Here is a 27,652-nt window from a genome sequence, read left to right as displayed (position 1 = left end):
GGACCGGGATGTGGGGGTGGAGGGACTGCAGTGGGGGCAAGACAGGGGCAGGGCTGGTCGTGGGAGGTGCGGCGGGGGGGGGGGGGGACCAGGCGGGCTCCAGGGCACAGGCCGCCTGGTCTGTTTTCACTTGGTTGCAGTGAAATACCAGGAGGGGGGAGGCAAACACAGAAAAGCCTAGTCCCCGTGGAACAAAGTAGAGAACGTCACTATTTATGACAAGACACAGACTCCAGCAGCGGTTTCCAGGGCCCTCTTTCTCATGTGCCCTTGGGACCCGCGGTGGCTCCTGGTGGCCCTGCGCCTGAGCGTCCCCCACCCCGGGGCCCCCGCTGTCGCCCGGGCGGTGCTGCTCGCGTCTTACCTTCCGCCAGACCGACGGGCGCCCGCACTGTGCTGTCCTGTGTTCAGGGCACCGTCGCCGCGGGAGCGGACCCAGGAGGGCACCCGGTGCCCCGCGTCCGCAGGGCCTTGCGGGCAGCTGCGCCCCCTGTACCTGGAGGCCGCGCCCTTCCCACTCGGCCCCAGCGGGAGGCCGAGTGACCGGGTCGGAGCGGGGTCGGGTCGGGTCCGGGGCTCGGCCGGGCTCCTGACGCCCTTCTTCTCCCGCCGCAGCCCGTGTTCCTGGCGTTCCGCATCGCGCCCGGGGCAGGTAAACCTCACGCCCATGTGCACAAGTGTTGTGTCGTGCAGTGACGTGTGGTAAATATGACTCCTTCCTCCACCTTTTCTCAGCTTTTCCTGGTGTGTTTGTTCCTTTAACGAGTGACCAATTCCACGGCAGGGAAGCGATGGCAGCGACACCAGAGGGCCCTTCGCGAGACCTCCCTGTAGCGCGAGGAGCAGGTGACGTCCCGTCCATTGAGATTCGTCCTCCTACAGCTGCATCGACAACCCGCCCGAGCGCCACCCGCTAGACGGCCGGCCCCACACTTCGCTTCAGCCTCCGGACGTTCCGGAAAAGCCTCACATACCTCACTGTCTTGTCTGTTCGTGTGACATTAAGTAGAAATATTGGGTTTTTGTAATAAGTCACCGTCCTGTTGCCAAAACTCTATAGACAGGAGAGGGAGTCTGTATCTGAGACTTCAGAGTTTCAATTTTTAATCATTGTCAGCGTGGGAAGAGCTTCTCCGGCGTGGAAGCCCCCCGGGGCCACGTCCCCTCTGCCAGCTGGAGGCGCGCCCGGGCGAGGCGGTGGGCGGTGTGGCCGCTGGAGGAGAGCCGGGCCCGTCTCCGCCTCCGGCGGCTGCCCTGCCGTGTTATTTACTCCCCTGCCGTGTTACATGGTTTTTGAATCACACTGCAGCTGCTTTTCCATTTTTATATATATAAATATATATAAATATATACTTTTTAAAAATAATTTATAAATCTTACCAAAACTTATGCTAAATATACTTTCCAGGATGAATGCTTGAGAGGGTCCTGTCCGCAGGTAGAGACGGAGTCTAGCAGTTGAGGCACGTGAACCTGTCCGACCGCGCGCCCCAGCGGGGCCGTCGGGGGGACGCTGACCACAGCACATCTACACTTGCAGATTCTTACTCCTATGCCTTTTTTTCTGTGTAATATTAAGAACTGAATGTGAAGTTTGTAGCTAGCTCGGGTGTACCTTTTAAGAATTTTGTAAACCGTTTCGTCTGTCTTTTGTTACTGTTCTATGGTGCCAAGTACTCTACGTAAACAATAATATCATGGGAGAAACCAAGCTCGCCTAGTCTGCTCCAGATAGAACCTGCTTCTAACGTGGGCTGTACATAACCCTATTACGACAAGCAAAACTGAGTTTCCCGGGCTGCGCCGCGCAGCCAGCCTAGTAGTAGCCTCGCCGACGTCTCCCCTAGCACGAAGGACAGCATTAAAGGTCATCGCAGAGCCTGTGGATGAAACACGACGAATGTTTTATTGATCTGCTTCAGAACACTACAGAATTCCTGGACTGGGTGAAGGCCTTAGACGCTCGTTTTTAGGTAAATCACTACCACTGAAGTGCTGGGGTGTCCGCTTGCCGAGTCCGTTCCTGACGGTGCCATCGGGGTCTGTTCGGCGTCAGTGCTGTGGCCGCTGCTCTGTCCCCGTGCCCCGCGGCAGTCCGGCCCCACGCGCTTCTGTGGAACGGGGTATGGGCTGCGGGTCGCCGTGGAGGCCTCTAGAAATGACCGCTCCGGTTCCTAAGCAATAAAATTGATCATGGTGAAAACAGTCCTGCGTCCGCTTTGTTTCTCTGCCTTCCCTGCCCCGTCGCCTTTGAGATGCTAAGCGGCGGGCGGCTCCTTTGTGGGCTGCGAACTGGAGACCGGGTGAGCCCGAGAGGAGATCCCGGAGGTCGCCCTCAGACGCGGCTACACCGAACCAAGCCCTCAGTTAAGTGCAGGAAAATAATCTTTCGGATTTTTTTTTTTTACTGTACCGGTAACTAATGGGAATTACCCCGCAGCATTTAAAAACGAGATTATAAAAATACTCTGTTGTCCTCGAGACTTTAAAGCTGGAAATTCCTTTGCTCTCAACGTGAGCAGGGAAAGCAGTTCACTCAGACAGAAAACAGGTTTCCGTGTTGCTGCATTAAAAAGACCGGCCAGTGGTTCAAAAGAAACGTCTGTTTTATAAAACTGATGGTGCAGCCACGAGGCATAGAACCAATCACCAGCCTTTTCCGTTTCTCTAACATTTTCAAAAATGCCTTCCAGGAGAAACCTTACAGTTTCTGTAAGCTCCACAGTTCTGCTCAGTAGGATGCGACCACGTGGAGCGCCCGCCCGAGGTCTTCCCCAGCCGGACCTGCGGCAGGGCCTGCCGGTGAGCTCCCTGCGCCCGGTGCGGGGTCCCTGCGCCCCCATAGCGCTCCCTGCGCCCCGACCGCGCTCTCTGCGCCCCGACCGCGATCCGTGCGCCCCGACCGCGCTCCCTGCGCCCCGACCGTGCTCTCTGCGCCCCGACCGGGATCCCTGCGTCCCCACCGCGCTCCTTGTGCCCCGACCGGGGTCCCTGCGCCCCCACCGCGCTCCCCGCGCCCCGACCGCGCTCCCTGCGCCCCGACCGTGCTCTCTGCGCCCCGACCGGGATCCCTGCGTCCCCACCGCGCTCCTTGTGCCCCGACCGGGGTCCCTGCGCCCCCACCGCGCTCCCTGCGCCCCGACCGCGCTCCCCGCGCCCCCACCGCGGCCCCGCGCCCCCACCGCGCTCCCCGCGCCCCGACCGCGCTCCCCGCGCCCCGACCGCGGCCCCGCGCCCCCACCGCGCTCCCCGCGCCCCGACCGGGGTCCTTGCGCCCCCACCGCTGTCCCTGCGCCCCGACCGCGGCCCCGCGCCCCCACCGCGCTCCCCGCGCCCCGACCGCGGCCCCGCGCCCCCACCGCGCTCCCCGCGCCCCCACCGCGCTCCCTGCGCCCCGACCGGGGTCCTTGCGCCCCCACCGCTGTCCCTGCGCCCCGACCGCGGCCCCGCGCCCCCACCGCGCTCCCCGCGCCCCCACCGCGCTCCCCGCGCCCCGACCCGGGTCCCGTCCCCCGCGGAGCCGTCCGGGCCTCACCGGGGAGGAGGGAGCGCGAGCGGACCCTCGGAGGGCGCGCGGTTCCTTCGGGTTTGCCTTTGGCGCCCGGATGAGTCCAGCGACCATTTCTAGCGAGGAGGCTGCGGCCGCCTGTGCCGCGGCGCTGCAGGGTCCGGGAGCCGCGGGCCGCGGGCGGAGCCGCAGCCTGGGACTCGCCCGTCGCCCGCCCCGGGCCCCAGCTCGCGGCGCGGTGGTGCTCACCTGCCAGGCCCCGCCGCGGAGCCGGCCCGCAGCCCGGGGAGGGCGCCGCACCTGCCCACCTGCCCACCTGCCGCGACTCCGGCCGGTCCCGTCCCGCTGCGCTGGGCGCTCGCTGGCGTCGCGGCTCCTCCGGCTCCCGGGCGGCCGAGGGGTCTGGGTCTCAGGGCCGGGCCCCGCCGTCCCCTCCTCCTGGAGCCGCCGGGACTGCGGACCCGCGGGGCCCGGGACTGGGGGGGGGGGGGCGGGGTCCGCGAAGGAAACACGCGGTGCAGCCTCGGAGCCGCGGCTCCCGGGACGTGTTAAATAATTTATTGATCATACAAAGTGGCTCCGCCCGAGCCCGCGCCGGCCGCCTTATAACTTATCCTGTAAAAATATATCTACACCCGGGCGGCGGCGAGGGGCGCCGGGCCCCGACCCCGGCCCGACCCCGACCCCGCCCCGGGGCTCGGCCGCCAAGTCACAAGGCGTCCCCCGCGCCGCCGCACGGGCTGACCAGCGCCAAGTTCGCGGGTTTGTGTTTCTTGAGCAGCCGCGTGATCTTCTCGTCGTCCGAGTTGGGGTCCAGGGGCCGGTTGTACTCGTCGTCGTCCTCCGCGTCCGAGCCGCCCACCTTCAGCTTCTCGGCGTCCGAGTCCTGCTTCTTCTTGGCCGACGCCATCTCCGCCGCGTGCCGCTTGCGCCACTTGGTCCGGCGGTTCTGGAACCAGACCTGCGGGGCCGGCGGTCAGCGGCGAGGGCCGGGCGGGGAGGGCTGGCGCGCAGGGACCCCGCAGCCCCCAGGACGCGCAGGGACCCCGCCGCCCCCAGGACGCGCAGGGACCCCGCCGCCCCCAGGACGCGCAGGGACCCCGCCGCGCCCCCAGGACGCGCAGGGACCCCGCAGCCCCCAGGACGCGCAGGGACCCCGCCGCCCCCAGGACGCGCACCGACCCCGCAGCCCCCAGGACGCGCACCGACCCCGCAGCCCCCAGGACGCGCACCGACTCCGCCGCCCGCCCGGTTCGCCCGACGCGGGCCGCGCTCACCTTGACCTGGCTCTCCGTCATGCCCAGGGAGTAGGCGAGGCGCGCGCGCTCGGGGCCCGCCAGGTACTTGGTCTGCTCGAAGGTCTTCTCCAGCGCGAAGATCTGCTGGCCCGAGAAGGTGGGCCGCGAGTGCTTCTTCTTGCCGTCCTTGTCCAGGACGCCGCCGGCCTGGGCTGCAGGGGCGCGCGGGTGAGCGCGGCCGCCCGCCCCGGTCCCCCCCGCGCCCGCCCCGGTCCCCGCCCCGGCCCCGGCCCCGCGCGCCCCCGCGCCCCCCGCGCCGCCTACCCGGGCCGCCCAGCCGCGGGTCCCTCCAGGGCGAGCCCTGCACCACGCCGGGCCAGAAGATGGGCGGGCGCCCGGGCAGCTCCGCCAGCGGCTTGGGGTAGCCGCGCGCCACGGCCGCGGGCCCGAAGTACACGCCGGCCGACGAGGCGAGCCCGTTGAGCCGGGGCAGGCCGCCCAGGAGCCCGCCGCCCGCCGCGCCCACCGGCCGCCCCAGGATGTCGCTGATGCCGTGCGGGGTGCCGAGGGGCAGCTGCGCGCCCAGCCCGCCGAGCGCGGGCGCCTTGAAGCCGGCGGGGCCGAGCTGCGCGTAGGGGAACAGCGCGCCCTTCATCTCGGCCATGCTGTGCAGCGCGGCCAGCGGGGCGCTGCTCAGCACGAACGCGCCCGGGCGGTTAGTGTCCATGGGCGCCGCCGCCGCCGGCCCGGGGGCGCATCCGGGCCCCGCCCCGCCCGCCCCCGCGCCGCGCCCGCCGGCCCGGGGAGTTTGCGCGCGGCCCGGGGCGCTCGGGGCGCGGGCGCCGACGGCCCGGGGAGGCGCGAGGCTGGGCGGCGGCTCGGGCGCGGGGCGGGGCGGGGCCGGGCGCGGGCAGGGGCGGCGGCGGCGGCGGCGGCGGCGGCGGCTCCGGCCGGTCCGAGCGGCGGGGCGCGGGCCGGGCGCGCTGATAACCGCGGGGGCCCCCGCGCGGCGCGCGCGCTGATTGGCTGCGGACCCCGCGGCCCGGCCATTGGCCAGCGCCCGCCCGCCCGCGCGCCCCCGCGCCCCCGCGCCCCCGCGCCCCCGCGGCCCGCACTCCATGAAGGGCCCATTAGCGCGGCAGGTGCCTCCCCGGCTGTAAATTCGGGCCCTGATTTATCTCCCGCGGGACGAAATAAATCCCGCCGGATGGGACTTTAGTTAGGCAAAGGGCTTAATGGGGACTCGGGAAAATACGGCGGCACGTTTCAGCGCCCGCGGGGATGCAGACCCGGGACCCGCCCCGCGCGCGCCCTGCGCCCCCCTCGGCCCCTGCCCCGGGAGCGGCGGGCGCAGGCGGGGCCCGCGGGGGCCGTCGTGGCGCGGGCGGGGCGGGGCGAGGTCGGGCCGCGGCGTCCACGCGCTCCACGCCCCGACAGGCTCCCGCGCAGGCCGGGGCCCACCCCGCGAGGCAGCACCGGGGCCGGCGGGCTCTGCGCTCGGGGCTCGGGGGGCGCGGACCTCGGCCCCCCGCCCCGCTCCACGCGGGGACCCAGCGCGCGCTCCCGGGGCGCTTGGCGGCGCCGCTTTCGTTGTGCGGCGTTGACGGCGCGTCCCGGCGCCGCGAGGTCCCCGCGGCAGATCCGAGCCCGGGCCGGCGGCCGCATGGTCACTCCCGCCAGGACGAGGCCTCGCGACGCGGGGGCGGGCGGGCTCCCCGCTCCCCTCCGGGTGCGCCCTCGGGGCTCCCGCCGGCACCTGCCCCGCTTCCCTGCACCGCGCGCCTGTGCGCCCCGGGAGCGGGCGGGGGACGCTCTCCCGCAGGACCCGGGCCCGGCGGAGCGGAGCCGAGCGGGCGGGGCGCGGGGGAAGCTGCGCAGGACGTGGGGCCCCAGACGCCCGCCCGCCCCGCGCCCCCGGGTCTGTGACGCCCCCGGCCCCCCCTGTGCTCCCGCCCGGACGCCCGGGGTCGCGATGGGGCCGCGCGTCCCCCGGGACCAGTGGGCGCGGGGAGGGGGCAGGCGTGGGCGTCCGGCTTCTCCCGGCCCCCTACCCCGTCGCTCCCCTCCCCGGCTCCCTCCCCCCCTTCCCCGCTCCCGGCCCCCTCCCCTCCCCGGGTCTCCCCCCGCTCATCCCCCCTCCCTCTCCCCGGCTCCCTCCCCCCCACCCCGCCCCCGCGCCCCATGCAGCGCCCCAGGCGCCGCCCCCTCGGGGCAGGTCGGCAGCGGGCGGATCCCGCCGGCGGAGCCGAGGTCGGAGGATGCCACCTCCCGGCCTGGAAGGAAACGTCCTGCGGGGGCGGCGGCTTCTGCGCGCAAACCTGCGCGTCGCGGGAGACGGGGAGCGCCTGGCCCCGAGCTGCGAGCACCCGGCGCCGGGAGCCGCGGGGGGGGCGCCCAAGGACCGCTGGGCCGCGGAGCCGAGCCCCGAGCTTGGCGAGTGCCGCGGGGGGGCGGGGGCGGGGGCAGGGGCGGGGCGGGCGGGGGGCGCTCGGAGCCCGCGGGGGGGCGGGGGCAGGGGCGGGGCGGGCGGGGGCCGCTCGGGGCCCGCGGGGGCAGGGGCAGGGGCAGGGGCGGGGCGGGCGGGGGGCGCTCGGGGCCCGGCGCGGTCCAGCCCTCGCCCCTCCCCGGAGGAGGCGCCGCGGCCCATCCAGGGATCGCGCGCCCGCGGGCCCCGGAGCCACAGCAGGTCGGGGCCACGGAGGGGCCGCCCGGAGGGAGCGCGGTGGGGACCGGGGCTGGCGGGGGCGGGCGAGGCACAGGGGCTGGAGCAAGGCCCACCCCCGCGTGGCGTCACCCCCGAGGCCGCACGCAGGAGCCCCTGCGCTCCCCGCCCCTCCGCGGCCCCCCTGACCCCGTGGGAGCTGAGCACCGCCCTCCCACCGCACCCCTGCTGCTGCGGGGGAGTAACCAGGGCCGGTCCTGGAGGCCCTGAGGTGGGCGGGGCAGGGGCGAGGAGGGGGTAGAGGAGGGGGTAGAGGAGGGGGTAGGGGCCCCTCCCCCGGGTAGGGGCCCCTCCCCCACCCTCCCCCCACCCTCCCCCACCCCTCCGCCCACCTGCCCCGCCCCGCCCCTTCACCCCCTGCTCTGCTGTGCAGCCCGGGAACAGCCAAGGCGTGGGCGGCATCTGCGGGATGCAGGTCCTGAGCGTGTCCCCACGACCCTGCCCAGCCTGGCGGGACGCTCGGTGCCCAGGTGCCCGGTGCCCAGGTGCTGGGGGCTGGCGAGTGCCGCGGGGTGGGAGCCCCGTGTCCGGGCCGCGGAGGGGCTCTGTGCTCCCCCAGGTAGGCACCACCCAGGGCCCAGGCGCCTGAGCCAAGGGCATCTTGGGGGGCGGCAGGAAGAGGCGGGCAAGGCCCCAGGAGGCGGGAGCCTGGGTGGTGGGGGGCCCGTTGGAGGAGGCCCGGAGGTGTGCTCAGGAAGGGGGGCTGGGCGCAGGCAGGGGTGCTGGGGAAGCCCGGCCCTGCTCCTCCCTGGCCAGCGGGGAAGGGGTGGCGCTCCCCTCGGTGCAGAGCCTGAAGCTCCCCCAAAGCCCAGGGTCCACCGGCACCCCAGCTCCCCCCTCTCTGTTTGTACTGGGCTGACCCAAGGACTGCCCCCTCCTGCCCCGGCTTCAGCTCCCTCCCCCGCAGGTGCAGCCCCCCATTGGAGTCAGGGCCTGCTGCGGGGTCTGCACACTCGCGGGCTCCCGGCTGTGGGGCTGTGACGTTTGAGCTGGCCGCACGCTCTCCGCCCTGGGGACACAGGTCCACAGCCCGCCCGTGCTTGTGTGGTGCCCATGTGTCCCCTGCTGACACACGGCCACTCACACTCCCTTCCTCCGCCTCGTGAAAGCCTCTCCGGAGGGCAGCACCCACTTGGCCGGCCGCCCGGCCCACACTCGGCTCCCTGATCTCTGCCGCCGGGGTGGCCACTGCAGGGGCCTGTCTTCCTCCTCCGCTTCCCGGGACCCACGCTCTCCGCAAGACACCCCATGGGCACCAACCTGCCAGGCACGCGGCCATAAGCACTTGAGCCACAGACAGACCCCAAAGAGGCAGCTCGGAGTCCGGGGTCCCAGGGGTGGGGGGACCCTGTGGGAACCTGAGCCCTGGCACCACCTTGTGTCCGTCCCACTTCTGAGAGGCTCCAAGACCTGTGGCCGCCCGTCCCCTGCAGCCACATCGAAGGCGGCGGCCCCAGCCCGGCGGGCAGGACCCGAGCCCCCAGGGATGGGAGTCACCCCCGGGGCCCTGTAGACGGGGGTCCGGGCGAGGGGAGCCCTACAGGGCCGCCTGGCTCAGAGTCGCAGGAGGGCCCCCCAGGAGGGCGGCCGCACAGCGGGACAGCAGAGGCCAGTCCTCGGGGATCGTAGCACAGGACGGCTCGGAAGCCATCCTCTGGGGTCCCGAGAACCGTGTCTCCTTCAGGAAAGGACAAAGGGAAGTGGCCGTAAATCACGGCTCAGACTCATTCCCCCGGGGCTGCGCGGGCCCCAGATGTGCAATCGCGGGTAATGAGCTCTCTCCCGGGGGCTGCTGGGGGTCCTGACTGCGTGCCAAACGCGCTAATTGAGCACCGAGTAAAAGATTTGTGTTAGGGCCTCGCTGCGCGGCCGCCGTCGCCATGCTCCCAGGATGGGACGGGACCGGCCTGGCCTGGCGGAGGCTTCCGGAAGGGCTCTTGGCCGCACTCCAGACCGGGTCCCAGCCCCCCTCCACGCGGGCATCATGGCAGGCGAGGGTCTGGCTGTGCCAGGACGGGGGCCGGGCACCTTCCACAGGCTGCTCGGGGCCAGCAGGCCTCGGCCGCGGGGAGGGGCCGCCCCTGCCCCCCTGGGCTCTGGCCTGGGCTGCCTTGTCCACCCCATCCTGGGCTCTTACGAGGTGCCTGTCGCCCGTCGTGGGAGGTGGATAGTCCCCTCGTGGGTTACAGGGTGGCCGGGGCCCTCCTGCTAAGGGCTGGCCCACCGACGCGCCTGGGGGCTGGGGGCTGCTTCCCAGAACCGGGCCTGGAGACAGCTGGAGGCCCCGGGGCCGGGGAGGGGGGCAGGAGCTCAGGGTCCAGCCCAGGAGTGGGAAGGAAGGTCTGTGACGGGTCCTAAGGCCTGGGGATGGCCTCAGGCCAGAGTGCTGGGCCCCGTCGCGCTCTCCCAGCGAGGGGTGCAGGGGCCTGGGTCTGAGAATGGCCTGGTGTTGGGGGCCCCTCCCCAGTCCTCGGGGTCTCTGGGGCCTACCCTGTAGCCTGTGCTGGGCACCCTGGTACGCCCATCGCTGCAGGAGACTCCGGGACGTCCCGGGGGGAGCAGGCAGGGGTCTGGGGACTCTCAGCTGCCCAGACCCGGGCAGGGAGCACGACACGAAGACGTCACCAGAGGAGGCTCGCCCCCCCCCCCACGCACACCAGCTGCCTCCTCGCCCCACGGAGAGCGCGGTGCCCCTGGGTGGCAGGTCCCCGCCAGGCTCTGCGTGTGACACACCTGCCCTCCACGGCAGGCCTGGCGGGCCCTGGGGCAGGTGCTGCCCACGGCGGTCCTTGGGAACGGGTGAGGCCAGCGGAACCCAGACGGGAGGGTCGCGCGCGGGGCAGGGAGGGGCAGGCGGGTCCTGCTGTGCAAGGTGGACGGTGCCATCGGGGGACACAGGCAGCCCGGGCACCCGTGCCAGGAGGCCACACGGGGAGGAGGTGCTGGGGTGGGGCCTCCCCGAGGAGCAGGACGGGAGCACCAGCCTCCTGGGCTGGACGGGGACACGGCCAGGGACACAGCTGCCCGTCCGGGGCTCCACGCAGCATCCCCGACCTCCCGTGAAATGACAGTGGGCCGAGCCCGCCCGCCAGGGAGACCGCCCGGGGCGTCGCCAGCGTGAGCAGCTGGGGCCGCGGGCCCAGCGGAGGGGCCTTGGTGGCAGCGTCACCTGCCGTCGCAGCAGCCACCCCCGTGGCCCCGCGGCCCCTGAGGTTCTTTCTGCTTGTCATCCCTGCGCCTCCTCCTCCTCCCATGGGTGCGGGGAGCACGGGCTGGACCGTCTCCCCGAAAGACCCGGAGGTGCAGGTGCAGGGCCGGCGTGTCCCTGCCCGCCGTGTGGTTTGTGCGGGACACACGGACACGGGAGTCAGACCTATGGGGTTTGCAGCCTGAGCGCTGGAGCAAAGCGAACCCCCGGGTGGCCGTGAACTCCCGGTCACCCTCCCGCGTGGGGCGCGAGGAATGGGAGAGGGATAAACGGGGACTTCCGGGGAACAGAGGTGGGCTCGCGGCGGGTGACAGCCCGCTCAGGAGGGAGGACGCCGCGGGGCCGGGCGGGGGGGCCCCCCACGTGGTGCCACCTGGGAAACTGCGCGCCTCATTTCGAAACAAATTGTCGTTTCATCTTTAAGCCCATGAACGAGGAGCAGAGAAGGGGCCCGGTCTCCTCTGCCCCCGGGGACCTAGCGGAGCATCAGGTCCTTCACGATCCTGGGAGAGTAACACGACCCACAAAGCAGCAAAGGGCTCCTCGGGCGGGCGGCGCGCGTGGCCCCGGGGTCGCGTCTCCTGCCTCAGTCTGCACCTCAGGGAAGCGCCCCGAGGTTTGGGGCAGTGGGTGCTCGAGGACAGAAGGCGCAGCCGCCTTCCTGACATGGGTGCGCTCGCGGGGAGTGTCCTGGTCGTGTCCTGACAAGCTCCCACGCGCTGGCGTCGCCCTCCCGCACCCGGAGCATCCCCCCCACGAGGCTCGGCCGCCCCCAGCGTCCTTCACTCCCTAGCGGCCTCCTACTGCGGCGCCCTCAACACCCTCCAAGTCCGACCGAGGCCGGGGGGCCGTGCTCCTGGGGACACGGGGGCGGGGGGCACCCTCTGCGAGGGCCACCGTTATTCTCGCGATTCCAGGGGGGACACCCCAAGGGGGATGAGGCCTGTGAGTGGGGCCGGGGGTCAGCGTGGGGCGGCACCCATGGTCGGCCGGCATGGATGGGGCTCGGTGGGTCAGCCCGTGGGTGAGAAGGGCCGGGGCAGGGGCCCGGAGCCCGCCCGGGAGGGGGCCTCTGGGGGGAGGCGGGCAAGCCGGGCGCTGTGCTCCCCTCGGAGGCCAAGGCCAGTGGGTCACGGTCAGCGCCCCCGACGGTGCAGCTGCCCCGGCCACCTGGGCAAGCGCATGTGGTCAGCGAGCCGCGGACGGGGGTCACTGCCACGAGCTGGAGCCAGGAGACCCTCGGGTCACGCCTTCGCCTGGATCCACTGTCCCCAGCCCGAGGGCAGCGTGGGGCGTGTCCCAGCACCAGCCCAGGGAGCGACCCCAGAGTGGCCCCACGGAGCGCCCCACCGCCTGGACACACGCCCCTGCCTGGCACAGCCCGAGGGGCCTTGCACACCCAGGGCCCCCAGCTGGGCCACGTCCCTGTCGCCTGGCGACATTGAGAGCCGCCCTCGCTGCCCCACGGACTGCGCCGAGGTGTGGGGATCACAGCCCCGTCCCCGGAGACGGGAGCTCCCCTCTGCCCACGTTCTTAGGGCGCCCACATGGCGCGTCGGGGTCAGCGAGGGACCCGGGCTCTCCAGCGGAAGCAGGGCTCCCTGGCCCCTGAGCCTGTGGTTTGGCAGCGGAGCCCCAGGCCCCTGCCCCGGGCTCGGGGAGGAGGGCAGGTGGGGGCGCCTGGAGCCCCTGCTGGTCCCCTGCTGCCCTGGAGGCCGGGCCAAGGAAGGAGCCGGTGGCGCCTGGTCCTGCAGCCTGGAGCACGCGGGGCCAGGTCGGGGATCCGCGGCCCCTCCTACCCCCCACCCCTGGCCGGAACCTGGCCTGGGGGGCCCCACGTGGGCTTGCGGGAACTTCAGGGCCTGTCGCCCAGCGTCCCGGGCACACGTGCCGCGCTGGGGCTGGGGGGCCGGTGAACGCTGTGCCGCCGTGCGAGCGTCCCCAGCCACCCGCCGTGTCCCCAGCCCGGAGAACGGGGCCAGCGCGGGGGGCGCCCCACCCCGGGGCCCCAGCCAGGGCAGCCGCCTCAGCCTGATTAGCCGACACCATCTCCTGCCTCTTGTCACAAAGAATTAAAATCTATAATAAGAAAAGCTCGCAGCGCCCCTGTCATTTGGCCCATCAGCGCCTTCCCGGCCCTCAGCCAAGCGCCGGGGCATCCGTCTCGTCATCTCCCTCCGGCCTCAATGAATTGTGATAAAAATGTCAAACAATTAGATTACGCGGCCAGGAGCGCGGCGTGATTGAGTGGCGAGGCAGGGCGCGTCCCCTGAATCACCCTGACGCCGCCGGTAAATCCCCGCCCCCACCTGTGCGCGGGCAGCAGGTGTCGGCAGCACCGGGGCAGCACCGGGCGCACCGGGCGGGAAACTGAGGCCCGGCCTGCGGGACGGTGGCAGCGGGAGGGACGAGGGGGGGGAGGCGGAGCCCGCAGTCCCCGGGGCCCAGACCCCAGGAGGCAGGGCAGAGGTGCTCCCAGGGCCTGCCCGTCCCCACAGGCTGCTTCACCTGGGAGGCCACCCCAGAGGGCGGGTGGTGGGTGGGGGCAAGGAGTGGGGGGCAGGGGCGGGGTGCAGGGTGCCAGGGGCGGGGTGCAGGTGTGGGTGGCTGGGTGTGGGGCGGAGTGGGGTGTGGGCCCTGTGCACCCCGTCCTGGCCGCGAGTGGGGTGGGCCTGCCCGGCCCCCGAGCCGCGCCGCTGGCTTCCTCCCGTTTAAGGGTGAGGACGTGTTGAAATTGATTTCTGCTGGAAATGGGATAATTAAACTGGTTGTTTCTGTCTCCATCATCGTCATAATAAAATGAGAGGACAGCGGGGGTGCGCGCGGCGCGGAGCGATACTGTCCGTCCTAATGCGAGGAGCGTTAATTGAATACGAATGGCCTTCCCTGAAGTCGCTCGGTTATATTTCAGAGATATGGGATAATGATGCCACTTCATCATTTTTACAAGATATAAAATTACTGGCTCCTCTGGGAAGATCATTAAGGAAAACAGTTGTTCACAGCAATTGAAAATAGAGTTTTAATTATTTAATATAGAAATGAAACTATTGGAGGCCGGGCTGGATGGCGGGACTTAGTAGAAATGTAGCCAAGCACCTGTGAGCGCTGCAGCTCTATTAACGCGCCCGGTTTCTTAGTCTGGATCCACCGGGGCGGCCGGCCTCAGCCCACGCCGAATTCCCTGGAGGAGGGCCCGGCGCCGCCCGACCCGCACCCGCTCCCCGGGCGCACCTGCGGCGGCGGCGACACGGGCACGGACCCCGGGGGGTGGGTGACACTCTTCCACGGGGATGGAGCCAGGCCCCACCGTGACGTACTGAGCTGGGGAAACCGCCCCGCAGGTCACACGGGGGGCGACCCCGCTGGCCTGCTCCAGCCCACAGGACCCGGCCCCACTGATGCGCCCGGAGGCCCCTGGTGCCAGCGTCGCCACGCGGCCAAGATGCTGCCCACGAGAATTGTGATTCAGGCGTGTGGCAGCGGGAGCGCGGGGGGCGCTGGGTGGCCCCGCGGGAGAGGCGCCGCGCAGGGAGGGCCGCAGCCACAGGGCCATCCAAACGCTGACCCAGGGCGTGGCTTTTGAGTACATTTTTCTCCTTTTTTAATTTTCCAACTTTCCTACAATAAAATATATTGTCTAAATAAAAGTCCTTGTTGTAAAAATGCAGAAAAAGTCACGGGGCACCTGGGTGGCTTGGTGGGTTGAGCGTGGGACTCGGTTTCGGCTCAAGTCGTGATCTTGGGGTTGTGAGATCGAGCCCCGCGGTGGCCCCAGGCTCGGCGGGGGCTTCTGAGGGGGACTCTCTCCCTCTGCCCCCACCCCCACCGCTGTAAAATACATAAATACGTCTTTTTTTAAAAAAATGGAAATCACTATTTTCAAGATATGAATTAAAACAGACGAGGGACGCCTGGGGGGCTCAGCGGCTGAGCACCTGCCTCCGGCCTAGGCCGTGACCCCGGGGTCCCGGGATCGAGTCCCGCGTCGGGCTCCCTGCATGGAGCCTGCTCCTCCCTCTGCCTGTCTCTGCCTCTCTCTCTCTCTCTGTGTCTCTCATGAAATAAAATCTTTTAAAAAAATTAAAACAGATGTAACTTTTAAAATGGTGACTGCCAAGCAAGCCTGGAGCACGTTGGTGCTTCCGGTCGTTGCAAGGGAGGGGCCCGGCCGGCCTGGGCCTGGACACGCGGCCTGGGAGCGGGGCGAGGTCAGGCCCTTCCGGGCCCCGAGGCCAGGGCTGCCCTTCCCCTAGGACAGGACGGGCTCCCGAGTGACGGGCTCAGGGCCACCCGGCCCCCTGCAGCCCCAGGGCCCCGGGCACGGGCGTCGCGGGGATCCCGTCACCTCCCTCCCGGGGCGGCCCACCATTCCAATTACATTCCGTCTATGATCACCAATAAATTCCAAGTGATCCTTTCTCTCCTTACAGTTTTTAGGGTTACATAAATCCCACCCATGCAATTTTTTCGTGCGTGAATATATTACGGGATGCCACTTCTGTTACAGGAGCTAATTGATAATGTGATTTGTCATGTTGCTGGGGCATAACTCAGAAAGTTATTTCAAAGCCTCCGATATGCGGACGAGCACTCACGTTTCATATTTCTCACACGCGTAGACACAGCATAAGGTAAAAAATGTGAGGCTGCACAGATGAAATATCTCCAGAGGCTTTTATTCTTGTTGTTTGGGTGGGTGCCAACATCTTTCTAGAAGGAAGCTCATATATCCACGGCTGCTCTGATTTGAATTTATTCCTTGATCATTAGTTAGCTCTTTTATTTTTTTTTTTAACTGGAAGAAGTATGTGTATGTTTGACAAAAGGGAAAAAATTAAACAAAAAGAAGGGAATCACCGCCTTTCGCTGTTCTCAGACATGAGCTGTTTTTAAAGTTCTTATGTTGAACTGACCGTAGATTTGCAAGGAGTCGCGGAGACAGTCGGGGTGGCGCGGCCCTCGCACAGCTTCCCAGCGGGGCACCTGGACCTGGAGCCCCACCGCCGCCGAGCTCCGTTCTGCCCGGTGCCCAGAGTGCGTGCACCTGCACGTGGACCCCTGCCCGCCCGGGCCCCGCGCCCCCCGCGCCGCCGCCGTGTTCTCCCTCCCTGTGCTCTCGTCATCCTGAGAATGCGTCAGAAGCGACCCATGACGCGTCCCACGCGGTGCGTGACCCGGCCGGTAGCGCCCCGGAGGCCGTCAGGGGTCAGCAGCTCGCTGCCTGTCCTTGGGGACCCCGCGGGCACACGCGCCAGGCCCCGCTCGGCCACTCCCGGGAAGGACACTGGCCTGTGTCTAGTGCTCACGCTGGTGGGACGGACCACGCGCCAACGGAGCCCGGAGCCCCGCTTCTCTGGGTGCGGCCTGGGGCGCGGGGCCGGGCGGGAGCTGGGCACACGCCAAGGTCAGAGGACGCAGCCCAACGGCCGCCCAGAGGCTGCCTCATCTCCGCCTGTGGGTGACGTCGGGGCCCGGGCTGCCTCTTCCCCGCAGCGGGGTCAGCAGGTCGATGGGACGCTCCCGCCGTCCGGTGTCACGCTCTGTTCCTCACCATGGGGTTGAGCCCTCGCGCCGCCCAGGAGGCCCCCGTGTGGCCTGTCTGGCCCCGGGCAGGGGCTGAGCGTGGGCTTGCTGCCCGCGTCCAGGACACGAGGCCAGGACACACGCGTCCACGCTCCTCACCGCGCCAGAGGGAGGAACCCGGGCGAGCAGGTCTCGCGACCGCTTAGCTCCAGGCCTCCCAGCCCAGAGCGACCGCGGTGCCTTGGCTGCCCCCGGCTCCCAGGTGTCCCCAGAGCTGGTGCTCGGAGGCCACGCGTGTCCAGGTGAGGCAGGCAGAGGGCTGCGATCTGTGCTGGGGCCTGGAAGGGGCAGTGCCAGTGGCCCCTGGGCCGGGCTCCCCGTCCTGGCCGCTGCCCCCTCGGAGACCAGGACCCCCACCGCCCGTGGACTCTGACGGGCTCAGCTCCACCCAGAGACTCCTGGAGCCGGCTCTCCTCGTCCTCGGCCACCAGCCCGGGGGATTCTGGGGACACGGGGCCCTAGCCGCTCCGTCCCCAGCCTCCACGTGGGCCAGGATGGCTGGGGACCAGCCTCCACTTGCTGGGCACCGGGGCCTCTGCTCTTCCCACGGCCACCTCGGCTCTGGCGGCCTGTCCAGCCCTGGGTCGGCGGCCTCTCCCGGGGCTGCCCTGGTCCACTGTGGTGCCCACGACCGTGGGGGAGGTGTTGCGGCTGCACGTCCCCCCCGTGGGCCTTGGACACCAGGGCTGCACATCTCAGCCACCTCTGCCTCCAGCAGACGCCCGTGACTCCCGGGAGCTCTGGCTGCCTCTGGGACCCGGCCTCACGGGCACATCCGAGGCCCCGGGACTGGACTCCCTTCGCTCTCTTGCTCATCTGGCGATGTCAGCTGAGCCCCACGCAGGACGGCGCTGCACCCGGGGCCCCAGGCCACACCGCACACGGGGATGCAGACACTTGTCGTTTACTAAGGTGCTCACGCCAAATCCATGGTGTTCCTTGTCCGGGACCCGGGGGGCCCCCACGGAGAGCCTCAGCCCAGGACCAGCCCTACCCCAAATACAGCCGCCCCCCACCACTGGGGCCCGAGGGAAGGCACAGTGCCGGGGAGGGCTCTGGGGTCCTGGCAGCCATGGGGTCAGCGATGCACCCCCCCGACTCTCCTCCTCCACGAGGGTCCCCAGACGAGCCAGGGGGAGGGGGTCCCGAGGAGGAAGCCCCTGAGCCGGCCAGACTCGGAGGGCCCTGGCCTGACCCCGAGCAGAACTGGGGCTCAGGGCGGGGCCACCGGAGGAGGGGAGCCGACGTCTGGGGAGGGCTGGGCGGTGGGTCCTCAGCGGCGGTGTCTGCAGGCCTTGGCCCCGGGGTCACCCGACGGCCAGGTGTGGCAGCCCGTACAGGACGGAGTTGAGGGTGACCGGGAGCCAAGCGGAGTCCCCGAGCTGCGGCCGGAGGTACGGAGGCTTGTCCCTGGAGGTCCACACAGACTCATCTGAGGGAGAGTGGGACAGTGCTCGCAGCTGCCCGGCTCACGGGGGCACCCAGCAGACGAGGGGCCCGACTGCCTGCGGACGCAGCCCTGAACGTGGACACTGCCGCCATCGGCTCCCGGGGACGCCGAGGGACACTGAGCCGGGGGCCCACTCGCAGCACGGAGGGCCGGGCAGCCGGGGCCCCGCCAGCTCCGACCTCCTGCTGCCACCGCTGACTGTGGGGAGGCCTGCGCGACAATCACGGTTTTGTCCCTGCTTCCAGGGCACATCAGCACGGGACGGCAGCGAGCACGCGGGCGCCGCGGCTTCCCCTTCCTCCATCCGCAGAGCAACTCAGCAGCCGCACGGCCGGCTCTCCGGGGGCCTCCGCCCTCATGCACCTGCGGCAGGTGCCACCCCCGACGCATTCACAGCCGTATCCGGGCCCCTGGACCCTGTCGCTCCTAAACCCTAAGCTCCTTCTGTGCTGCGCACCTAGAAGGCTCCCGCGCCCGCCCCGAGGGTTCCCGGGCTCCCAGGCCTCGGGCGCCCGCGCACTCCTAACGCCCGCGTGTTTTGCCCCAAGGGTCTGCGGTGCCAGCTCCCACGGGGGCTGTGCTGTCCGTCGGCACCGCTGGCCCCGGGAGGGGCGCGGACTCGGCGGGGCTGAGGGACAGCCGCGTACCGTGGCTACTCAGGTCACCAGCTCCCATCTTCTGAAGGACGCGCGCTGCTCTCCCGATCGGCTTGCCAAGCGCCAACAGATCTAGGAAGGTGACACCCCTCAGACTGGCCAGGGGCGCGGCCTGCGGGCTTCTGGGGGGCCCACAGGCTGGGGCCGCGCCCAGGACGCCCGCCACTCACTTTCCCACAGGACGCTGGCCCGCAGCGCGTTGTCCCGCAGGAGCGTCGGCCACTGGTTTGCCAGGATGCTCCTGACCCCCGCCAGACTCAGGAGCACGGCGGTCTCGATGGGGTCCTCCAAGCACAGCTGGGCCACGCTGCGGGGGATGGAGCTCCAGTGGGACGGCCCGAGCCGCCCAGCCCTCAGACCAAATAGCACCGGGTAGTGGACGGAAGCTCTTCGGGTTCACGAAGGAATCAGAACACCCTCCCGTGCGCCCCCCCCCCCGATGTCGTCCAATAAGAGGGCGACCCGGGGCACAGCCCAATCCCTCGGGGCCACTCCCAGCCTTGCGGGGGAGCCGGGACGCAAAACATCCGTCATGAGACGGGCCCCTGCTCTGCCACCTTGGGAGCCCACACAGGCCTGGGGTGCACGAGACGTGGGGTGCTCTGAAGCCAGGGCACCCCCCCGGCAGCAGCCCTCTGTCCCCTAGCCCAGTCCCAGCGGGCCTCCGGAGGACAGGCCGGCCTGTGCTCTGCTGCTGGAGCTGCCCTCCCCTTCCCACTGCACCCCCGCCCCCGGCTCTTCCAGGGAAGGGGTTGGGGGCGGATTCCGGGGCCCTGCCCGGGGGTGCAGGGACACTCTGGCCCCCACAGCCCCCGGAGCACACCCATCAGTCCTGGCCCCCCGGCACCCCCGGGAGTGGAGGCAGGTGGCCGGCCCAGGCCGGTGCAGGGGCCCAGGCACCTCTTGTTCTCTGAGCGCTCCGCCAGCCGCCGCATGCTCTCGTAGGACCGCGTCAGGTCCAGCAGGACCATCATCTGGCACTCTGCGGGCACGGAGGGGCCTCAGCAGCTGCACGCCCAGGACGGGCAGGCCAGTGCAGGCTGCGGGGGGGGCACCAGGGCGTGCGAGGATCCGGGAAATGCAGCCCCATACTTGGACCTGACGTCCACAGACCCTTTCCCAAGACCCACTGGCTGCACGAGCACTCGGGGACGTAATCTGCTTCAGGAACTCCCCACCCTTCGCCGTCTCCTCATGCACGTGGCTCCGCTCCCAGCATGCCATGCACAAGCACCCCAGCCTGCGGGGGGTGGTCTCAGGCATGGGGTGATGGCTGGTCACCCTGGCTCGTGTGCCCCAAGACGGGTGCCAGGATCCGAGTGAGAACCCTGGCTGTGGGCACACCGAGAGCCCCACTTCCTGCAGTGGCCTGGCTGTGGGCAGGGGCAGGCGGCACCTCCAGCGCGTGAGGACGAGCCTCGATGGGGGCAGCACGGGGCGCCAGCGGTGCCGTCACCCTCCCCCGAGCCTGGTGAGCCCGAGAACTCAGCTTCGTTCCTCCGAGACGGCCCCTGAGAGGGCCAGTTCCTACCTCCCCTTGGGGCAAGGAATCCCCCAGGTGACCGGCTATGGATGGCCCATCTCCCGGGGGCTGGAAAGGAGACAGGTACCAGGTGATAGGCCGGGGGTTCAGCTGCCCTGACCACAGGACAGACGTCCCCGTGCTGCTTGTGCTGCCAGCACAGGGGGCCACATGCCTCTTGAGGGCATTCTCTAGGGCCCCTGAAAGGCTCCCAGTGACTCTGCAGTGCGGCCAGTCAGCCACTGCCTCAGGACAAGGGCACCCAAGGGCAAGTCAGGCCTCCCACTAGGGAGTCCTCAGGGGATAGCCACAGCGTGCTAGGCCGAGAGGAGCCGCGTGTACAGCAGGAGCGGTGGGGGCTGCGGCCAGTGTGCCCTGGAAGCGCCCGGCCAGCTCCCGACTCTGGCTGAGGGTCTCTGGGAATGGAGGAGGGGCAGAGCCGGAGGGGCCCCCAAGGGCCCGCCCCCTAAGCCCTTTATCAGAGGGTGACCGGTGGGGACTCAGGGCCCTTGCTCTGTCCCTGCGTGGATTCATCCGGCGCACTGGGGCCCCGGCAGAGCGTGGGGCTTTGGGCGGCGCTGAGGGACGGGCTCACCTTGAAGGTTCATGGCAGCCAACCTTTCCACCAGTATGTGAGACAGGAAGCTCTCCATCCCATAGAAGAAGAAGCCGCCACAGCTGCCCAGGAGCTGCTCCCACTCGGCCTGGCTGCAATGCAAAGGAGGGTGGCCCGGTGGGGGGAGCCAGAGGCAGGCAGCAGGTGTCCCAGTGTCCCCAGGTGCTGCAGCCAGGACCACCCCTGGACGGGGGCCTTCAGGGCTGCACACTCTCGGGATGGGTCTGTGCTCTTCACTCCCCGACCCCCTTGGCTGGGACAGAGCTAACGGCCACTCTCCTGGTGCCCAGGGTCAGCTCCCTCCTGGGCTCTTTCTATCCACGTGGCTCTCCTGACAATGGCCCTCGACTCCCAGGAATGAGTCCTCATCTCACTGAGCAGGGAGTCTGGAAAGTGCTAGAAGGATACGTCCCTGAGGGCCAACCGCACCCAGGTCTCAGCACCCACAGGGAAGTGGCCCCGCCCCCAGCAGGCCCCACCTCCTCCCACAGCCCCGCCCCCAGCAGGCCCCACCCCTCCACAGCCCCGCCCCCAGAAGCCCCCGCCCCACTCTCCCACAGTCCCGCCCCCGGCAGGCCCCGCCCTCCTCCCCTGCAGCCCCGCCCCCGGCAGGCCCCGCCCTCCTCCCCTGCAGCCCCGCCCCCGGCAGGCCCCGCCCTGCTCTCCCACAGCCCCGCCCCCAGCAGGCCCCGCCCCACTCTCCCACAGCCCCGCCCCCGGCAGGCCCCGCCCTCCTCCCCTGCAGCCCCGCCCCCAGAAGGCCCCGCCCCACTCTCCCACAGCCCCGCCCCAGCAGGCCCCGCCCTCCTCCCCTGCAGCCACGCCCCCAGCAGGCTCCGCCTCCTCCCACAGCCCCGCCCCCAGCAGGCCCCGCCCCATTCTCCCACAGCCCCGCCCCCAGCAGGCCCTGCCCTCCTCCCCTGCAGCCCCGCCCCCAGAAGGCCCCGCCCCACTCTCCCACAGCCCCGCCCCAGCAGGCCCCGCCCTCCTCCCCTGCAGCCCCGCCCCCAGCAGGCTCCGCCTCCTCCCACAGCCCCGCCCCCAGCAGGCCCCGCCCCGTTCTCCCACAGCCCCGCCCCCAGCAGGCCCCGCCCTCCTCTCCTCCAGCCCCGCCCCCAGCAGACCGCGCCCCTCTCCTGCAGGTGCTCCCCAACACCCCCCCCCAACCCCGTCCCAGAGCCAGGGGCCCGTGGACACTGGACTGCCTGGGGGTCCCGGGCAGGAGCCCACCCCTGGGTGCCAGGTCCTCACTTGTGCAGTGGGGATGAGGACAGTGACTCCCCCACACAGGCACCATGAGGACGGGGGAGCCCGCAGGGTGATGGAGAAAGGCCGGACCCCAGGAGCCCCTGCGGGGGCAGCAGAGGTGGGGATGCATGGGGCAGAATGGGAGCTCCAGGCCGGGGGCGCCCGGGAGACAAGAGGAGACAGAGGACGGCCCCTCCCAGCACGTGCAGAGCACCCCTCCAGCCGCCCACACGGACCTGCCCCCTGCAGGTCAGGGTCTCCGGACACCCCAACACCAACCTGGGCAGGTGCTTATTGCCCAGATGGCCCACCCACAGGGCGGTGAACGAGTCTCGGAATCTCTCCAGAATTTCCCGGGTGACGAAGACAGGAGTCAGCATTTCTGCGACAGGAATGGAGTGGTGAGCAGGCAGGGCGGAGCTGCGAGGCCGCGGGCGTGGGCAGCAGCAGGTCTGACCCAGGGCCCGGCCGACTCCACGTTTGCTGCTGGTGGGCACGTCAGGGCATCTTCCCTCCTTTGTAAAGAGTCTAAAAACCAGTTTAGCCAAAGCAACCCCCAGGAGCTGACTACTCAGCGCTGCAGTGGGCAGCACCAAGTCCCATTTCTGCACCGGACTCCGTTTGGGGGTCATCTTTCCCACGACCACTGTCCTGATGTGGCTGTGATGGCGAAGGGCCTACTCCCCCCGCGTGGTCGGTGTAACCGGGGCAGCCGGGGACAGAGGCCGTGCCCAGGAGGCCAGCTCCAAGGCCACAGCACCGCGGCCACACTGCCCTGTGAGGGAGCCCAGCGTGGCCCGGGGAGGCACTCACCTGTGCCCTGGGCCTCCTCGTAGGGGTCCACCACGACTAGGTCTCGGTTAAGGAGCAACAGCGCTCGGGCTTGGGCCACCCGGGCAGCGAGGCCGGTAAAGGATACACTTGAACTTGTCGGCGTCCACGATGATGCAGTCGGGCGGGATGAGCCGGGGTGGAGTGTCCTGCGCCACAGACAAGGGTCGTTGGGGTCCTGTGTCCCGCAGCCGGGACCCCAGGCTCCCCAGGCCCACGTGCCCACCTTCCATCCCTTCTTCCCTGGACTCCTCTTCTTGCCTCTGCCTTCCTTCTTCATGGCCCCTTCGGCTGCAGACGACACGAGAAGGTGGTGTTCGGGGCTAGTAGAGTTGGTGGCACGCGGCATCACCAACACACTAACTGTCCCTGAACTGTTCATACTTTAAAAGCGTTACGTTTACATGCTGTGACTTTCACCTCAATTAAAAAAAAAAACAAAAACCCAAAAGCAGTGAACAATTGACTTTAATTCTTGTGAAGCCGAGAGAGCAGTCGCCTCTGAATTCTAAAGGTCGCAGGGCCGGGGAAGGCGGCGCAGGGGACCCCGCCAGAGGCGAGTCCCGGAGGCCCCAGGCCCACCTGGCTGACCGTTCACACAGCAGGCCCAGCACCCACCGGGCGGTTCTGCCCCCCGCACGAGGATTTACGCTGCAGCGTTCTGGTGGCTCGTGGTTCTATCGGAGGGGCCCAAAGGACGGCAGTTTACTGCCTCGCCTTCCTCCCTCGCGCCTCCCGTTTCTCGCCCCCCCCGCCCCCCCCCCCCCCCCCGCATCGCGGCTCCAGCAGGGCTCCCTGGGGGTGCCCTCAGGAAGGCGGGGGGCCCCGGGTCCGGGTGGCGCCTCCACCGGCGTGAGGTATTTCACTCTGTCCCCTTTGCTAAGAATTTCTACTACAGATGCACACATTTTATCAAATGCTGTTTTTCTGCAGCAGTTGACATGCTTGTAAGTTCGTTTTCGTTTAATCTAATCTAATGACACTTGTAAATTGTGGGGTCAGGCTGGGCGGTGAGAGTTCTATTTTTCTTTCTTGTGCTATTCTTGGCAGTTTGGGTGCCCGGGGCGACGGAAGTCTAGGCCGGGTGGGCCCTGCGCTCTACTCTCGAGGAGACCCGTAGAGACTGGCGTGGACGGTTTCCGGAAAGTCTGGTCGATCCCAGCGGGGTAAGTCGTCCATCTCCCCTCCTTGCTGGCTCCGAGGCCCTCAGGGTTTTCCTTCGGGGTCCGGGAGCTGTGCTTCCCCAGGACGCGGTCCGCTTGGCCTCAGGGTTTGGATACGGGTCGTCCCGTCTCTGACGATCTTCCAAATCTCTGCTGCATCTTTAGAGTCTGAGTCTCTTTTCATTCCTGACGTGCATTTGTGCACCATCCACTTCTTTCTTGATCATTCTTACCAGAATGTGTCTATTTAATGAGTTTTTTTAAAAAGATTTTGTTTTCTATTTTTGTTGATGTCTGCTCATGCGTTTATTGGACACTTTCCCTGCTTTCTTAAGAGATTTTTTTTTTTTTGCTGTTCTTGCTCTAACTTCATAAATTCGATGCTCTAAGGCTTATGAACATCCAACCTTTTCCTTTCCCAATACAAACGTTCAAGCTGTGAGGCCCTTCCAGCCCCGCTGCCCTCACACTCCGCCAGGCGTGGACCGTCCCGCGACCATTTCTACCGAGTCCCATGAGATGTGCACAAGTGTGTTTCTAAATTTCCAAATGCAGGGGGATTTAAGAAATCCACGTCCTGGTAGCGGCTTCTGTCCCGATCACTGTGGTGTCGGCTCAGTGTTGCTCATCCCTCCGGGCGTCCTTGGGGCTTTGCCCCTCCTCTCCCTGGCCTGTGTGTGCTTCCCGGTCCCTGGCTCCGGCGGCTCGGCTCACCGGTTCTGTTCGTTTGTTCTTACTCGCTCTCTGACTGTTGGTCTGGGGCTCATCCGCCAATTCTCTTCTTTTGGTCGTTCTCCCTGGAGAACCCTGAGCTCTTCCCACGCACGCAGCATTCCCGCGGCCCTGAGCTCGCCCCACTCTGGGTGTGCGGGGTCCTGGCGGTGAGCACCCGCTAATGCGTTTGGAGAGCCTGAACTCACGCTTAGTCAGTATTATTGGTGCTTCACGCTGAGTCCGTGTGCGTGTCTCGTTGCTGCCCTAACAAACTGCCCCAAACGTGGGATCTTGAAATACACATTTACTGTCTCACCATCTGGAGGTCGGAAGTTGAAAAGGGTCCCCCTGGGCTGGAATCCAGGTGTGGCCAGGCTGTTTCCTCCTGGAGGCTCTGGGGACAATCTGTTCCCGGCCTTTTCCTTACAACCTGCCTCCTGGAGGCCTCGCTGCCTCCCCATCTTCAGAGGCGGCAGCGCGGCTCTTCCCATCTCTCTGCGACCCTCCTGCCTCCATCTTAAAAGGACCCTGGTGCTGCCTCCTGGGTCATCTGGGTCACTCTCCTGTCTCAGGGCGGTCCCTGGGTCACATCTGCACAGGGGTCAGGTCACACTCAGATTCTGGGGAGTCCTCCCACCACCCCGGGGGTGCTCTCTACTCTCTGCTGCTGCCACGGCAACACGGGCCACCTAGAGCAGAGGAGAAACAAGGACCTTCCTGTAAACGGCGCACAGACCACTGGGTGCTCATGTCGGGAAAGAAATGGAAACTGTACCTTGCGCTGTAGGTCAGGAGGGTGGATAAAATGTTAAAGGCAGAAAAGAAAACCAGATGTATTTACGAGATACCATGGGAGAAGAGCTTCATGGTTGTGAGTCAACAAGTTTTTAAAAAGACCCCAGAGCGGGGATCCCTGGGTGGCTCAACAGTTTAGTGCCTGCCTTCGGCCCAGGGCGTGATCCTGGGGTCCTGGATCGAGTCCCACATCCAGCTCCCTGCAAGGAGCCTGCTCCTCCCTCTGCCTGTGTCTCTGCCTCTCTCTCTGTGTGTCCCTCATGCATAAATAAATAAAACCTTTTAAAATATATTTTGTTCAAAAGACACCATTTAAGAGAGTGAACAAACTACAGGGTGGGAGGCGGCATCTGTGGTCACATAAATAAGAAAATCCACACACAAACCTATGGAAACCCTGCAAACCAAAAAAAAGAATGAAAACCAGACAACCTGCCAAAACTTGGCCCTGGACGCGGACTCGCCCACGAAGAGTCCTCCCTCTTCATCGGGGGCTGGGACCGTCCACTGAGGTGGGGGCGCCTGCTGGTTGGTGTGGACACACCTGCTGTTTGTTTCTAGGGCCCCAGCGGCTCTTTCCCTTTTTCTGCCCTTTGCGCATTCCTGGGGGCTTCTGTGTTCCACTTGGCCGTCCTCACCGGCTGTGGGCTGCGGCTCCGACCCTCGGCACTAACGTAGGGATGTCTATCGCTCGCCGGCTGCGCTGGCTCCGTCGGGAAGTCGGGGTCACTCTTGGCCTTGCTTCTACGAGAGCAGCGCCTGTGTTCTGTGGCTGCTCCTGAAATGCCGCCCGGGGGCCTGTCGCTCTGACCACCCCCCCTGGAGTCTCCTCTCCACCTCCTGTGGCTGGGGCTTATGGAAACTTCTGGACCCGTTATTTCGTATTAGATTTGGTGGGAGACACTGGCCATTATTAATTGCCGTACTCCCCTTCCAAGGGCTCTGAGCACAGGTCATCGCTCCTCTGGGCTCGGGTCCATTCTATGTGGGGTCGGCCCCACCCTCCAGAGTCCGAAACCCACCATTGCCTCTCTTTCTGGTTTTCACCTGTTTCTGTTGGAAGGGCAAATTCGGTCCTTGTTACCTCCGCTCGGATGGAAGCCAAAGCCCAAACTATTTGTTTTTAATTTAACTTCATATTTGTTGAAGTGCGTAAAACAGCACAGAGCACAAGCTACAGCCTGGATGGTTTCAGACACTGGGCCCATGGGCGCCAACGGCCTGAGTCCTGTCCCTGCTCCTGGTCCCTCCCTCCTTGCCTCTGCTCACCACCCAGGAAGCAGGTGGCCGTGTCGTTGGTCACCACCCACCTGCACCTTTCAAACAGACTCGTGAGGCCGAGATCAGTGTTTAACCTCTCCTCCAGGGAGCCGCGGCACCTCACACGCGATCGAGGGCCCCTAAGCAGGCGGCAGCCACTGATTAGAGCGTGTGGCGGGAGCCCCCAGAGGTGACCTGGGCGGGCCCGTAGTGAAGGCAGTCGGGGCGCGGCCAAGGGTGCCCCTTACCTGTCTCCTCCCTCTGGAGGCGATTGCACAGCATCTGCAGGGAGAATTCTCGGGACACGGAGGACACCATCCCTGCCTCAAACACAGAGAGGCCCTCCAGGGGCAGCTCCAGAAGATGCCTGTCCACGATGAGGACGGTGTCGTCTGCAGCCTCGAGCTGAACTGTGGGCAGGGGAGCAGCAGCTACGAAGGCAGCAGGGGACGGGCTCCCCCGGACCCACGAAGCCCAGAGTGGGCTGCACTTGCCGTGCGGAGATGCAGGCCCGCAGAGCTCCCGCCGGGTTCCCCAGGCCTCTGCAGCCGGGCCTCCACGTGGGCGGCCAGCTCCAGGGCAGCTCCACGCCAGGACCCCTCTCACCACGGAGCCCCTCTCGAAGGATGAAGGTCTGCACACTTGTCACGTGGCAGCCCGCCCGGCAGCCGTGGAGCCCTCAGGGCCAGGGGACCTGCCTGGCCCGTTGGACGACCCGCCCCTTCCGCCAGGCCCAAAGCGCGCCGAGGGCGAGGCAACAAGACACTTGGATTGAACGCACCGTATGTTCAAAGCAAAACCAAATCGCTTAAAAGTAAGCAAAGGCCTTAATCTGGGGAAGTTCTAGGGCAGAGCTGACCTCAGGCGGGCAGAGGCGGCCTCCGAGCTGCGGGGCGGGCCTGCTTCCCTCCGCGCCCACAGCCTCTGGCCCTCACCTCAGCACCCTTCCCTCAGCTCACGGATTCTGCAGGGGCCACAGAAAACCAACCCATAAAAATGCCTTTGAAGAACGATTTATGAGCCCGCAGTGCCGGGTGAGCGGTGGAGCCCCCAGGCGCGCCACAGCGCCTCCCGTCTGGGCTGTGGCAGGAGGCGCAGGCAGGTCAGTGAGGCCCACGGGTCTGTCCTGGCAGCG

At 67.8% G+C, this 27,652-nt stretch overlaps 3 protein-coding genes across 5 annotated transcripts in view; 1 reads left to right on the top strand and 2 right to left on the bottom strand.

Moving 5' to 3' along the window:
• Positions 1 to 2,205, top strand: part of INPP5A (inositol polyphosphate-5-phosphatase A) — a 160,014-nt gene extending 157,809 nt beyond the window's left edge. The window contains exons 15-16 of the mRNA XM_041743652.1: positions 616 to 702; positions 785 to 2,205. Coding sequence (XP_041599586.1) covers positions 616 to 696 — 81 coding nt within the window. The 3' untranslated portion in view covers positions 697 to 702; positions 785 to 2,205. The remainder of the gene's footprint in view (positions 1 to 615; positions 703 to 784) is intronic.
• A 1,846-nt stretch (positions 2,206 to 4,051) lies between these two features.
• NKX6-2 (NK6 homeobox 2) lies at positions 4,052 to 5,533 on the bottom strand. The gene is made up of 3 exons (XM_041743655.1): positions 5,071 to 5,533; positions 4,786 to 4,958; positions 4,052 to 4,469 (listed from the first exon to the last, which is right to left on the bottom strand). The coding sequence occupies exons 1-3, from the start codon at positions 5,471 to 5,473 to the stop codon at positions 4,218 to 4,220; spliced, it is 828 nt and encodes a 275-aa protein (XP_041599589.1). The 5' UTR covers positions 5,474 to 5,533; the 3' UTR covers positions 4,052 to 4,217.
• Positions 5,534 to 15,365: 9,832 nt separating this feature from the next.
• CFAP46 (cilia and flagella associated protein 46) overlaps positions 15,366 to 27,652 on the bottom strand; it is a 102,881-nt gene continuing 90,594 nt past the window's right edge. For all 3 annotated transcript variants that reach the window (XM_041743635.1, XM_041743636.1, XM_041743637.1), the window contains exons 50-59: positions 26,766 to 26,927; positions 22,812 to 22,876; positions 22,674 to 22,734; positions 22,568 to 22,603; positions 22,034 to 22,136; positions 20,486 to 20,598; positions 19,269 to 19,350; positions 18,539 to 18,675; positions 18,360 to 18,440; positions 15,366 to 17,694 (exon numbers count right to left, since the gene is read on the bottom strand). In XM_041743635.1, the coding sequence (XP_041599569.1) occupies positions 17,570 to 17,694; positions 18,360 to 18,440; positions 18,539 to 18,675; positions 19,269 to 19,350; positions 20,486 to 20,598; positions 22,034 to 22,136; positions 22,568 to 22,603; positions 22,674 to 22,734; positions 22,812 to 22,876; positions 26,766 to 26,927 (965 nt within the window). In that variant the 3' untranslated portion in view covers positions 15,366 to 17,569. The remainder of the gene's footprint in view (positions 17,695 to 18,359; positions 18,441 to 18,538; positions 18,676 to 19,268; positions 19,351 to 20,485; positions 20,599 to 22,033; positions 22,137 to 22,567; positions 22,604 to 22,673; positions 22,735 to 22,811; positions 22,877 to 26,765; positions 26,928 to 27,652) is intronic.

The sequence above is a fragment of the Vulpes lagopus genome, chromosome 2, assembly GCF_018345385.1.
Source record: "Vulpes lagopus strain Blue_001 chromosome 2, ASM1834538v1, whole genome shotgun sequence".
Classification (NCBI taxonomy): domain Eukaryota; kingdom Metazoa; phylum Chordata; class Mammalia; order Carnivora; family Canidae; genus Vulpes; species Vulpes lagopus.
This window is presented reverse-complemented; position numbering and strand designations above follow the sequence as displayed.